The following is a 12,174-nucleotide window of genomic DNA, read 5'->3' as shown; positions in this document are numbered from 1 at the left end:
TCAAATGAGTTGATTTTTCTCTTATCCGCCTTTTTCATTGTCCAACTTTCACATCCATACATAGAGATTGGGAATACCATGGTCTGAATGATCCTGACTTTGGTGTTCAGTGATACATCTTTGCATTTGAGGACCTTTTCTAGTTCTCTCACAGCTGCCCTCCCCAGTCCTAGCCTTCTTCTGATTTCTTGACTATTGTGTCCATTTGGGTTAATGACTGTGCCGAGGTATTGACAAGTTCAGTGTCCTCATTGTCAACTGTAAAGTTACATAAATCTTCTGTTGTCATTACTTTAGTCTTCTTGATGTTCAGCTGTAGTCCTGCTTTTGTGCTTTCCTCTTTAACTTTCATCAGCATTCATTTCAAATCATTACTGGTTTCTGCTAAGAGTATGCATATCTTAAATTATTGATGTTTCTCCCTCCAATTTTCACACCATCTTGGTCCAATCCCACTTTCCGTATGATATGTTCTGCGCACAGATTAAACAAATAGGGTGATAAAATACACCCCTGTCTCACACCCTTTCCGATGGGGAACCAATCGGTTTCTCCATATTCTGTCCTTACAGTAGCCTCTTGTCCAGAGTATAGGTTGCACATCAAGACAATCAGATGCTGTGGAACCCCCATTTCTTTTAAAGCATTCCATAGTTTTTCATGATCTACACAGTCAAAGGCTTTGCTGTAATCTATAACGCACAGGGTGATTTTCTTCTGAAATTCCTTGCTCCATTCCATTATCCAACGTATGTTTGCAATATGATCTCTGGTGCCTCTTCCCTTTCTAAATCAAGCTTGAATGTCTGGCATTTCTCTCTCCATATATGGCAAGAGCCTTTGTTGTAGAATCTTGAGCATTACTTTACTTGCATGGGATATTAAGGCAATAGTTCGGTAATTACTGCATTCTCTGGGATCCCCTTTCTTTGGAAGTGGGATATATATTGAACGCTTCCAGTCTGTAGGCCATTGTTTAGTTTTCCATATTCAAAACCGTGGAAACTAGTAGCTCCAATGTCAGTGGGGCACTGAATCCGCTTCAGGCTTTAGTCCAAACTTTCAGTGAGCTGCCCAAGGGGCAGCAGGAGGGGCAGTGGCGGTGGGATGGGTGTCAGGACTGGGAAGGGTGGGGGACAAGTGAACAGCAGCAGCAGCAACAAGATAAGCTGTGGAGATGGGGCCGCAGCAAGTGCCTGGAGGTGGTTTAGGGAGCTGTCTGAGGGTGAGGGGAGCTTTGGTGACCCATGGGAGGGGGTGGGGGAAGCATTGGGACCTGTGGGGGGCAGGGGCAGCATCAGTGAGCCATGGAGGGGGTGGAGGGGGTGGAGGAGGCTTGGTGACCCATGGGAGGAGGGGTCTTTGGCAATGGTAAACAAGGTTGGCAAGTGAAATGAGCAGGGACCGAACCCCTTGTATTGTGCACATGTGGAGACCATTTCATGACTGGAATGCAGTTTCTTGTACAGAGCTAAGAGCCACATGCGTTGTTGTTACTTTTGGTATATAAAGCCCTGACCAGCTTGGGACCAGTTTACTTTTGGAGCCATGCGCCCACTTGAGCACGTCAATCTGTGGAACAGGTGCTGTTACAAGTGCCCCATAATGCTCGTTCTGCACTTGTAAGAAATGGTTCTTTTAGTGTGGCAGCACCTACACTCTTTGGAACTCCCCGCCTATTGACGTCAGGCAGGCGTCTTTGGTGTACTCTTTTGGGGGGATCTGCTTCAAACGTTTCTGTTTAAGCAAGCCTATCCAGACATATAGCTATTGATGTGTCTTATTCTTTTTAGCCTGTTGCTGTTTTAATTGTTTTTAAAAAGTTTTAATTACTTTTGTTTAACTGTTTTATCAATAATTGTAGTATCTTTTGTAAACCACTTAGCTTTTTTTTTTACAGTTAAACAGTATATAAATTTTGTTAAATAAAAAATGTTTCCGCCCATTTTTGCCTTTGGGCCCACCCACCTCTGTGACATGTGGCCCATGAAAGTTTATCCACAGGAGAATATGGCCCACAGGCTGAAGAAAACATTTCCTTGCCCTTGCTTTACCAAATCAGTCTCTTTTCTAAGCTAAGAAGCTTTTGATCACCATTATCATTTTCTCAGGAAACACTCCATCTTGGGAGACAGAACATATAAATATCACCTGTTGGGATAACAGAGCTGAGGACTCTTAGAGTCATGGTAAGTAATATATTGGCTGCACTTTATAAGAGCAGCTGGGGCCAATGGCAATATGTCAGAAAATTCTCCAATTAAAATTGTTCTCAGGGTCTTTCATGGGGTGAAGCCACAGGGCACGGGACAGTAATAAATGCCTTATTTCGTCTGCTGATTGAAAAATGGAACAAAGAGCAAAGAAAAAAAGCTGCAACAAACAAAGAAAATAGCTGCAATGCAATTACCACAACCTGTAATATAAATGCAATTACAAGCTTGGCAAGCGACCAGAATGGACCTTTCCACTGTGCGAAAATGGTATTGATTTTTATTCTGTACGAAGTTGTGGCCTTAGGAGAGAAGTTTAGTGTAGGGTGCAGAATATGTGTCATGTATAGGCCTCTTTAGAGACTCAATTACCCTAGGATAACAACCCCAGAACTCACTTTGATGGACTCGATCAGTTCAAGGAGTGAAGTGAAAGGGAGAAAGCAATCCCTGCTGAGATCACGGGTACTTTCCTTACCTCCATTTTATTCCGCTATAAGTCAGTTTGCAAGCAATAGGAAGGTTGTCGGCTCTGGTGCTGTAAATTCACTGCTCCCCTGGATTAAAACACTGATCTCTAAATGATCAGATAGGGTGGTCTAAAACGCCCTGGCAATCTTTGTTTGTGTAGACCAGCCTTCCCGAGCCTGCTGTCTCCCCGATTTTTTAGACCACCACTCACTTCATCCCTGACCATTGGCCACACCAGCTGTGGCTGGCACCTGGAATGCATCAGGTTGGAGAAGTCTGGTGCACATGGAGCCTGTGGCCCCCTCGATGCGGTTAGACTCCTAATTCTATGAGCCCCAGCTGGCATGGGCACTAGGGATGGGTGAGAATTTCGATTCAGTTCGCATTTCAAGCAGAATTGATCAAATTCACCATTTCCAAAACAGTATGAGAGCCGAAACATAGCCATCCTCTGAAATTCACATTTATTAGAATTTTGGGATGCAATTCACCAACTAAACAACATTTACAAAAATGCATATATTAAGGGAAAGTGTGCATAAAAAGGAATCCATGAGTGAGAATAACATGCAAAAAGGCATGAAATGATGAGAAATGGTTTGCAGAAATGTGTACGTTTGTCCAAACTGCCTAGAAAAATGTGTTTATTTGGAGAAATTTGCACTAAAATGATGGAGGATTTTCATGAGGATTTTTTTTAAAAAAAATCACAGATCACTGTAGAAGTGTAGAGAACTGAATTTAACAATGGAAAAATGAGAAACTGAGAGAACTGAAACATCCCTAATGGACAGACACTGACACATACACACACACTGAAATCTTCAATAGCGTCCACCGTGAATCACATTGAGGAAGAGGGGAAACATTCCCCCCAAAGCTAACCTGGACTCTGACTTGATTGTCCCAACCCCAGCCTCTCCTCACCTGTTTCCCACATTTGTATCTTCCTTTTCAACAGGGTTTGACCTGATGGAATCATTCAGCGTGAGGGAGATATTTGGGATGAAGGACAATGGAATCCACAGCTCTTACGTTCGCCTTGGGAGCTTCCCCATTGTTCAGAAAACAGAGTAAGCTCCCCCCCTTCCTTCCTTTTTAGCTTGCTTTCTGCTTGACGTGGTCCCTTCAAATTGGGCGAGGAATCTAACATCTGGATCAAAGCCTTTGTGCTCTTGGGAACATTGTCAAAGCGTTGGCTTTTCATGTGTGCTTTTACATTCATTTAAGTGGAGGACTTTCAAAAGGCATTCCCTGGTCATTTTAAAACAGCAAAATGGAAGGTGAATGTGCATTCGACTGTTTTGAGTGCAACTTATTCAGACATAAGGAGGAGCTGCTGCTGTCAGTTATACCCATTGACTCCCGTCATTCTGCACAAGTAACTAGACAGAGGTCTGCAACCAACAGGGGCAACACAGAAAAATTACACATGACTAAGTCTGGTTTAAGTCAATCAGATTTAGGAGCACAGTCAAGAGCTTAAGTATGTTCACTTGATTTCCCTAGGGCTTAGGCATAGGGTATGAGAGCCAGTGTGGTATAGTGGTTAAAGTGCTGGACTATGACCTGGGAGACCAGGGTTTGAATCCCCACATAGCCACGAAGCTCACTGGGTGACCTTGGGCCAGTGACTGCCTCTCAGCCTCAGAGGGAGGCAATGGTAAACCACCTCTGAATAATGTTTACCATGAAAACTCTCTTCATAGGGTTGCCATAACTTAGGATTGACTTGAAGGCAGTCCATTTCCATTTTACGCATTGGGTGGCTTCAATTACACATTGACTGGTTCAATGTGTCTTCTGGTAATGACAGAGGTACATTTGTAGGTACTGCAAATGACTGTTCCCTAGAACAGTTGGAACTAAGCAGAGAGGATGCAACCATGGGCTTAATCTTAAGCAATGCTGGTATGAGACGGAGGTGTTGTTGAACCATCTGGAAGCAGACAGATCATGAAAAAAATGGAAATAGACTGCCTTCAAGTCTTTTCCAACTTATGGCGACCCTATGAATAGAGTTTTCATGGTAAGCAGTATTCAGAGGTGGTTTCCCATTGCCTTCCTCTGAGGCTGAGAGGCAGTGACTGGCCCAAGGTCACCCAGTGAGCTTCGTGTCTGTGTGGGGATTCAAACCCTGGTCTCCCAGTTCATAGTCCAGCACTCTAACCACTATACCACACTGGCTGTCATAGAGAGATCACAGTGCTAACAAATTCATCCTGTGTGTAAATGGCCAATTGCCAAGGAAAGTCCGACACAGTCGGATTTGAATTCAGAAGAGAAAACCTTTCAAAAATGAGAACAGTAAAAAGGATAATACAATTGAAAGGGAACATCTAAAGTGTAACATCTCTCCTGAAAGCTTGGGGGTTGTTCAAAAACCACAAAAATAGAACTTCAGGTAGAACATGTACTGCAGATCAGGAAGGATAAAGGTGAGGACAAAAGGATGCAAGTGTAGTTGATGAGCAGAGCCAGGGAAATGATTAGAGCCAAGGAGGCTTCCTTCATTCAATGGAACACAAATGAGAAAAACAAAAAATAACACAAACCTGCATACACAAACGCCCTGTAGACAGACAATGGATTTTTTTTAAAAATAAGTTGAGAAGCATGTTGCTACAAACATTAAGAGCAAAAGTAAATTATATATATATATATATATATATATATAATTATGTATATATATATAATTATGCATATATATAATTATGTATATATAATTATATAATTATAAATATATATGTATATATATTAACATCATTGGATGAAGAGCAAGTATTTTTTTTAAAAAAAGAATGGATTGCATCTGACGCTTTGCTTTCGGAAGCCAACAGAAACAAATGACTCTTTCTGTGCAGCTGACTGTGAAAAGTGTCTCCCTGCCATAGGTGTTTTGCTGCCACTTTCATTTCCTGCTTGCAAAGGATGCATCCATTTCAACTGCTCGCATTCCAGTCAATGTTGCCAATCACCATTGCAACAGCAAGATGCCAAAACAGAGTGTTTTCAAACACCCGGTGTTGATCTGGGCATGGCAGCAGAGGAGGTCCCAAGCTGTTTGCAGCCAATGTAGCAGTCTGCAAGCATCCAGGGTTTGTTTTTTAAAAATTAAATCAAGGAGCAATTAATTCCTCGCTATGTAAATTGAGAAGGATCCTTTGAAGACAGGGGTATCGGTCATAACCCAGCTGCTCCAGGCTGCCAGACAGACTGCTCTCAGACGTTGAGTTGAGTAAGAAATTCTCAAAACAACTGTTCAGGCCTTTTATTTGGGGGGGGGGTTCTCCAAAGGAGAAGCAGGCTCAAGGAAACCCTAAGCCATTTCATATATGGGAATGTTTTTTAAACTTTTTGTATAGATTTTTTAACATACAGTATATGGAATTGTTTTGTTGCTGATTTTTAAATAAAATATCGCTTCAAGATATTTAATGGGAAGAGATTCATAAATGGAATAGAATCAAGTAAATAAATAAAATCATAACAGGAACCAAATAATCAATGCTAGTAAACATGCCTCTCACTGTCCCCTCAGTGGAGATGTAATGGAGTATCCTGGAAGGGGCAAAGCTGGCTAGCTGGCACCTTGAAGAGGGCATGCTGCACTATTTTGTTGCAGGTCCCTCCAGAGCCCAAATCAGAATGTGCAGGAAAAGGAAGTCATGTTTCTTGACTGGTAAGAAAGGGATGGCAATAAAAGGCATCCAGTTAAGTGCACCCTTTGCATCCCTTTAAATTGCTGAATCTTTCCCCCTCTCTAAACTTTGCATGCTGCCATGGGTTTGGTGAATTGGAGGGGACTTTGACTCAGCTCTGAAGTTTTTTTTTAATTAATACTAAATGAAATAAGTCATAGCTGGTACATTCCACAGCTCTTGTTCAACTCTCTTTATTGTTAATAATTAAGACTGTATATGGGAAATTGTTTTTCAGAGATATGAGGGCTGTATGATAGAGCCATTGTTGCCCATGGTATATGCATTCCTTATTAATTGGTTAGCTAGTTATTTACTTGTTTGCTCTTCTACCATGTTGATCTTGGATCTAACTGGTAGTTCTTCCAAAGCAATCAAAACCTGTTGGTTCAGAGACCATGAAGGGGCACGGTTGCGGAGAGAAAAAGTGGAAGAAGGCAGTGACTATGTGGGAAACAATGGATATATAATGCTACCTTAAATCGGTGAAGAACGGCTGCTTGCCCAGATGCACACAGCCCCAATGCTTCTCATTTCTTCCTTTTGCCCTCCGCCAGAGATGTTTTCCCACAAGGCCTTCCTGATGAATATGCCTTTGTCACCACTTTCAAGTTCCGCAAGGCTTCCAGGCGAGAAGACTGGTATATTTGGCAGATCATTGACAAATACGGCATACCTCAGGTAGGAGGTGTATCCCTTTCCAGTCACCTCCAGCCCTAGTCACCTCCTGCTGCCCTTCCCATATTGGATACTAATTAGTCCTGCCATACTCCTTGGTAACAATACTATTTGAAACAAGGGCGCCCTGTCAGGAGGGCAGATTAGGTGGGGGTGGGAATCAGGGCTGGCCCTACCTTGCTTGCCAGTTCATTTCCGAGCTCAGTTTAAAGTGCTCACATTTGTGTCTAAAGCTCTAAATGACTTAAGCCCCAAATATCTGGAAGACGACCTCCTTCACTACAGACCTATTTGGGTATTAAGATCTGAAGAGGGAGGCCTCTTGGTAGTTCCACAGCCCTCAGAAGATCAAGGAGCGGTGGCCTGGGAGGGGGCATTCTCTGTGGTAGTCCCTAAGTTCATTAATGATCATTAAGTTGTGGAACTCCCTCCCCAGAGAGGTACATATGTCACCTTCACAATACAGTGTTTGTCGTATGCTGAAGACGCATCTCTTCACCCTGGCCTTTGACATTTGAGATGTATATTTTTAGGACCCACCCTATTCTTGTGACTGTAATTTGTTTTAAACATGTTGTATTTAAAATTGTTGTGATCCACCCAAGGACCTTAGGGTGAAGGATGGGTAACCACCACCACCACAAGGTGCTTGTTTTGACCTATAAAGCCTTACACGGCTTGGGACCACAACACCTGATGAATGCCTCTCCCGATACGAACCCACCCATACACTACTTTCAAGATCAAAGGCCCTCCTCCGGGTGCCTACTCCAAGGGAAGCTTGGAGGGTGGCAACAAGGGAGAGGGCCTTCTCAGTGCTGGCCCCCAAATTATGGAATGATTTCCCTGATGAGGTGCGCCTGGCACCATCAGTGTTAACTTTTCGGCACCAGGTGAAGACTTTCCTCTTCTCCCAGGCATTTTAGCATGTGTTTTTAAATTGTTTTAAATTTTTAAATTGTATTTTAAATTGTTTTTAAAAGATGTGTTTTTAAATTTGTATATTTGTTTTTATGTTTTTAGTTACTGTAAACCACCCAGAGAGCTTCGGCTATGGGGCGGTATATAAATACAATAAATAAATAATAAATAAATAAATAATAAAATAATACTAACAACAATGACAGCAACAATAATAATTATGCAGCCCAGTTGCATTCTAGATGAGAACAGTCAGAATGTGCATGGGTTTGGGCCATGTGCCAATCCAGAAAAGGCTAAACTGTTTTAGGCTTTCTAGTTTGCAGAAAAGATTACCTAGTGGGACATGGTAGAGATTTACAAAATTGTGCATGGGGTGAAGAAAATAGAGAGAGATTTAGGGGGTCACTCAGGGACAGAGCTTGGAAAAGTTATTTTTTGAACTACAACTCCCATCAGCCCAATTCAGTGGCCATGCTGGCTGGGGCTGATGGGAGTTGTAGTTTAAAAAAGTAACTTTTCCAAGCTCTGCTCAGGGGATATGATGCACAGTAGATTCAGGACAGACAAAAGAAAGAACTTCTTTACATAACACATAATTAATTTATGGATTCACTGCCACAAGATTTGTGCATGGCCTTTGGCTCAGGAAGGGTCCTTCTACCATGTAGACCATTGGTTCATCTAGCTCAGTATTGTCCACACTGGCTGGCAGGGGCTCTCTGAAGTTTCAGACAGAGGACATTCCCAGCCTTACCTGGAGATGCCGTGGACTGAACTGAGGACCTTCTGCGTGCAAAGGGAATGACAAAGAGACTGGATGAATTAATGGAGAAAGATAGCTCTGTCAATATCTTTATATATATGAAGCCACCATTTCTTCAGAGGCAGTATGCTACTAAATGCCAGTTACTAGGGAGAAGCCAGAAGAGAAAGCTGTTGACCTCTGCCATGCTTGTGGGCATCTGAGAGGCAACTGGTCGATCTAAGTAGATGGATCTTTGGTCTGATCCAGCATGGCTGTTTCTATGTCCTTATGACCCACGCTTGTCAGTCTGACAACCCTCCTCTAAACAAACTTGCATTTACAGTGTCTTTGTTCATTTATTTCCGTTTGTTATGCGCATGTTTGTTTGTTTTGTGAAGGTGTCTATCCGACTGGATGGTGAAAACAAAGCCTTGGAGTACAATGCTATCGGATTGACCAAAGACGCTGTGAGAGTGGTCTTTCGGAATGGCCGGGTCAGTGACCTCTTTGACCGTAACTGGCATAAGATTGCTCTGAGCATCCAGTCCCAGAGTGTCTCCCTGTACATCGACTGCAAACTGGTCCAGACGCTGCCTATTGAAGACAGAGAAAATATTGACATCCAAGGGAAGACAGTGATTGGCAAGCGCCTCTACGACAGTGTGCCCATTGATGTAGGTACCAAGTATGCAGAATGGCCCACTGGGAAAAGGGGATCAGCTACCTATCTGCTAGGCCATTCTGTCGCTGTTGTGCTATGATTGCAAAATCTGTTTCTTCTTTGGCATGACAGATTTCTAAGGATGTCAGTCTGTTAAAGATATTTTAAGGGATCTGCCATCTGGGTTGCTTTCCTTTTTTTAATTGATCGTTCAGTTACATTTAGGCAGATGTACATATAGCAGAAAACCAATGGAAGGTCTTTTTTAAGATTCTGAGAGAAGGGAACAGTTGTGCTCTTCACTGTCAGATACCTTGCAATTCGATAAACATTCCTTACCACCCTTTAAAAGGAAAGGTCCTCTTTTTCGTCTTTTCTGTTTCACCAAATTTGAGAACATGCTGTCTTCCAGAAAAAGTAACTTCACCAAAAAGTAACCAAACCAAAATAGTTAAAAATAATAATAAACAAATAGAATCATAGAATCATATAATAGTAGAGTGGGAAGGGGCCTATGAGGCCATTGAGTTCAACCCCCTGCTCAATGCAGAAATCCATCTTAAAATAGAAATTTATCATTATAGTGAAGGTTTCAGTGTTCTTCATATTTTGACATGGATTTCAAAGGAGCTCTATCACTGAGAGGGTGGGACTGGTGCATTTAAGGTTCAGGGAACTGGATAATGGATATGCTTGTCCCATTTTTCTCCCCAGTGCATGCCCATTCACCGCTTCCACACACAGTTCACTGTCACAGTCCACTGTGATTCTCCAAATACCATCCACAGTCTCCTTATGTATGTTCGGCTTCCCAAGATATATGAGTAATAATATATGCTTTTATATTCTTTCCTTGTTCTTTGCCTATGTGGATATGATTGATGTGTAGGATAAGTGTCATGTATGAAGTGGCCCGCTATTGCCCATCATCCAGAGCAAGGGAACAAAGTCAACTTCCCTGACAGCTGACTTCCATTATTTCCTTTTGTTTTAGTTTGATCTTCATCGGATGGTTATTTACTGTGATGCAAGACATGCTGAACTGGAAACCTGCTGTGACATTCCCTCTGGGCCTGTAAGTTTAAATGTGTTACCTGTGTCTCAGTGTGTGTGTAAGAGTGCACACATACAACAGTGATTCATTGAAATCTGCTATCCAAAATGGAACTATAAGTTGGAAGTGTACAATAAAAACAATTGTGGAGCAGTTTTTTTATATATCCTCATGAACAAAGAAGACACAAAGTAGTTATGGTAATATTATGTTAGGGTGATGTCATTCACTATGGTTGATTATGGTTAATGAGCCTTTAGAGCACTGCCAGCAATTCTCTGGTTTTGATTATCAAGTAAGATCTAGCAATTTATGTAGGATAAAATCCCCCTATCCCCCCAAAAACCCTGTTTAGATTTAGTGAACCTTTTCCTTTATAAATGTTTATATCCTGTTGTGTGCCATTGATTCCTTCTGTCTTTTTCTGCCTTGGTGCCATTTTTCCTGTTCCTACATTCGTCGTGTGGGTGGTCCCATCCAACCAGAGAACATGCAGTGAACGTATTGATGTCCCAATGATACATCATCAACCAGGTTTAGCTAATGATGATGTCACTGGAAGAAGTGAAGAGAATTAAGAGGAAGGGCAGCATAAATGAACATTTCTTAAATGAATACTGGAATTAAAATTAAAAATTAAAAACATTTTTCTTGTTATGTGCCGTTCTTGATCTTTTCTAGATACAGTGTCAAGTTGTTACAGAAGCTCCTCCCGCTGAAATAACATCCACTGTCGGAAGTGAACAAGTTGGCCCCACGGTCAACTGCTCCTGCCTACCTGGAGAAAAGGTGTGCATTTAAATCACTTGGGATGGGCTTAGAGGCTACTTTTTCAAAAAAGTATTTTATAGTAGCAATAGCAATAACAAATATTAATGTTATGGCTTTAATACTAAAATAATCATCAATATTATGTGCACAATTTTCTGTACTTGGGATTCCTCTACCAAAGACCATTTTTCCATATGTGGAAAAGCAAACTTACATGATGGTTGTGTATTCACATTGCCTTGTGCAGAGTATTACTGGATTATGCTTTATGACTGCCATCATAAGTGTTCTCTCCTGGAAGACAGGAGGGACATTCCAAGGATTGCTAATATTACAGGGATAGTGCTATAGAATTAATTCTAGATAAGCATAACACAGTCATTATCCTCATATGCAGGTGAATGGCAGTCACACTTACAAATGGGGATCTCTGGCTGAGAGCTACTATATTATCTAAGGCAGGGATGGTGACAGACTCTAGATGCTGGTGGACTTAGACTACAATCAGATAAAGCCAACAAGGCCAGTGGTCATGGATGATGGGAGGGCCACAGCTTTCCCATCCCTGATCAAAGGCTTACATGAGTGTTCCAGCCTGCACAGTTGTTCAAAGCCTTCTAGGTTCAGACTTACTGCCTTAATGTTGAGGATGCCAAGACTTTATAGTCTTGTTTGACTGCAACATAGCTGGCCCAGGTAGATTTTTTGGTGCCAACAAAAGGATGTCCTCTTTCTTTGGAGCACCATAGATGTTTCCAACTGACAATTGGCCCAATCCATTTGGTAGGGCAAACCCTGGTGGGCTTTATTGGCTTAGAAATAGATAAACTTATGAAAGCAGGGTCTGAAGACAACACCATTATTTGTTATTATTATGTTTTGTGGACACAGACAATCTCCAGAAGCTTCTAATTCTGTCAGGATAGTAGGTCATTTCAGTACTGGCAGCACAATCC

The 12,174-nt window shown here is 41.9% G+C and overlaps 1 protein-coding gene across 3 annotated transcripts in view; it reads left to right on the top strand.

Annotated features, from left to right (window-relative positions):
• The window catches only part of COL22A1 (collagen type XXII alpha 1 chain), a 287,856-nt gene that overhangs the window by 116,554 nt on the left and 159,128 nt on the right, over positions 1 to 12,174 (top strand). For all 3 annotated transcript variants that reach the window (XM_061607024.1, XM_061607022.1, XM_061607025.1), the window contains 5 exons: positions 3,646 to 3,757; positions 6,943 to 7,066; positions 9,131 to 9,406; positions 10,388 to 10,468; positions 11,129 to 11,236. In XM_061607024.1, coding sequence (XP_061463008.1) covers positions 3,646 to 3,757; positions 6,943 to 7,066; positions 9,131 to 9,406; positions 10,388 to 10,468; positions 11,129 to 11,236 — 701 coding nt within the window. The remainder of the gene's footprint in view (positions 1 to 3,645; positions 3,758 to 6,942; positions 7,067 to 9,130; positions 9,407 to 10,387; positions 10,469 to 11,128; positions 11,237 to 12,174) is intronic.

This window comes from Rhineura floridana, chromosome 1, assembly GCF_030035675.1.
Source record: "Rhineura floridana isolate rRhiFlo1 chromosome 1, rRhiFlo1.hap2, whole genome shotgun sequence".
Classification (NCBI taxonomy): Eukaryota; Metazoa; Chordata; class Lepidosauria; order Squamata; family Rhineuridae; genus Rhineura; species Rhineura floridana.
Note: the sequence above shows the minus strand (reverse complement) of the source record. Positions and strands in the feature narration are given on the sequence as shown.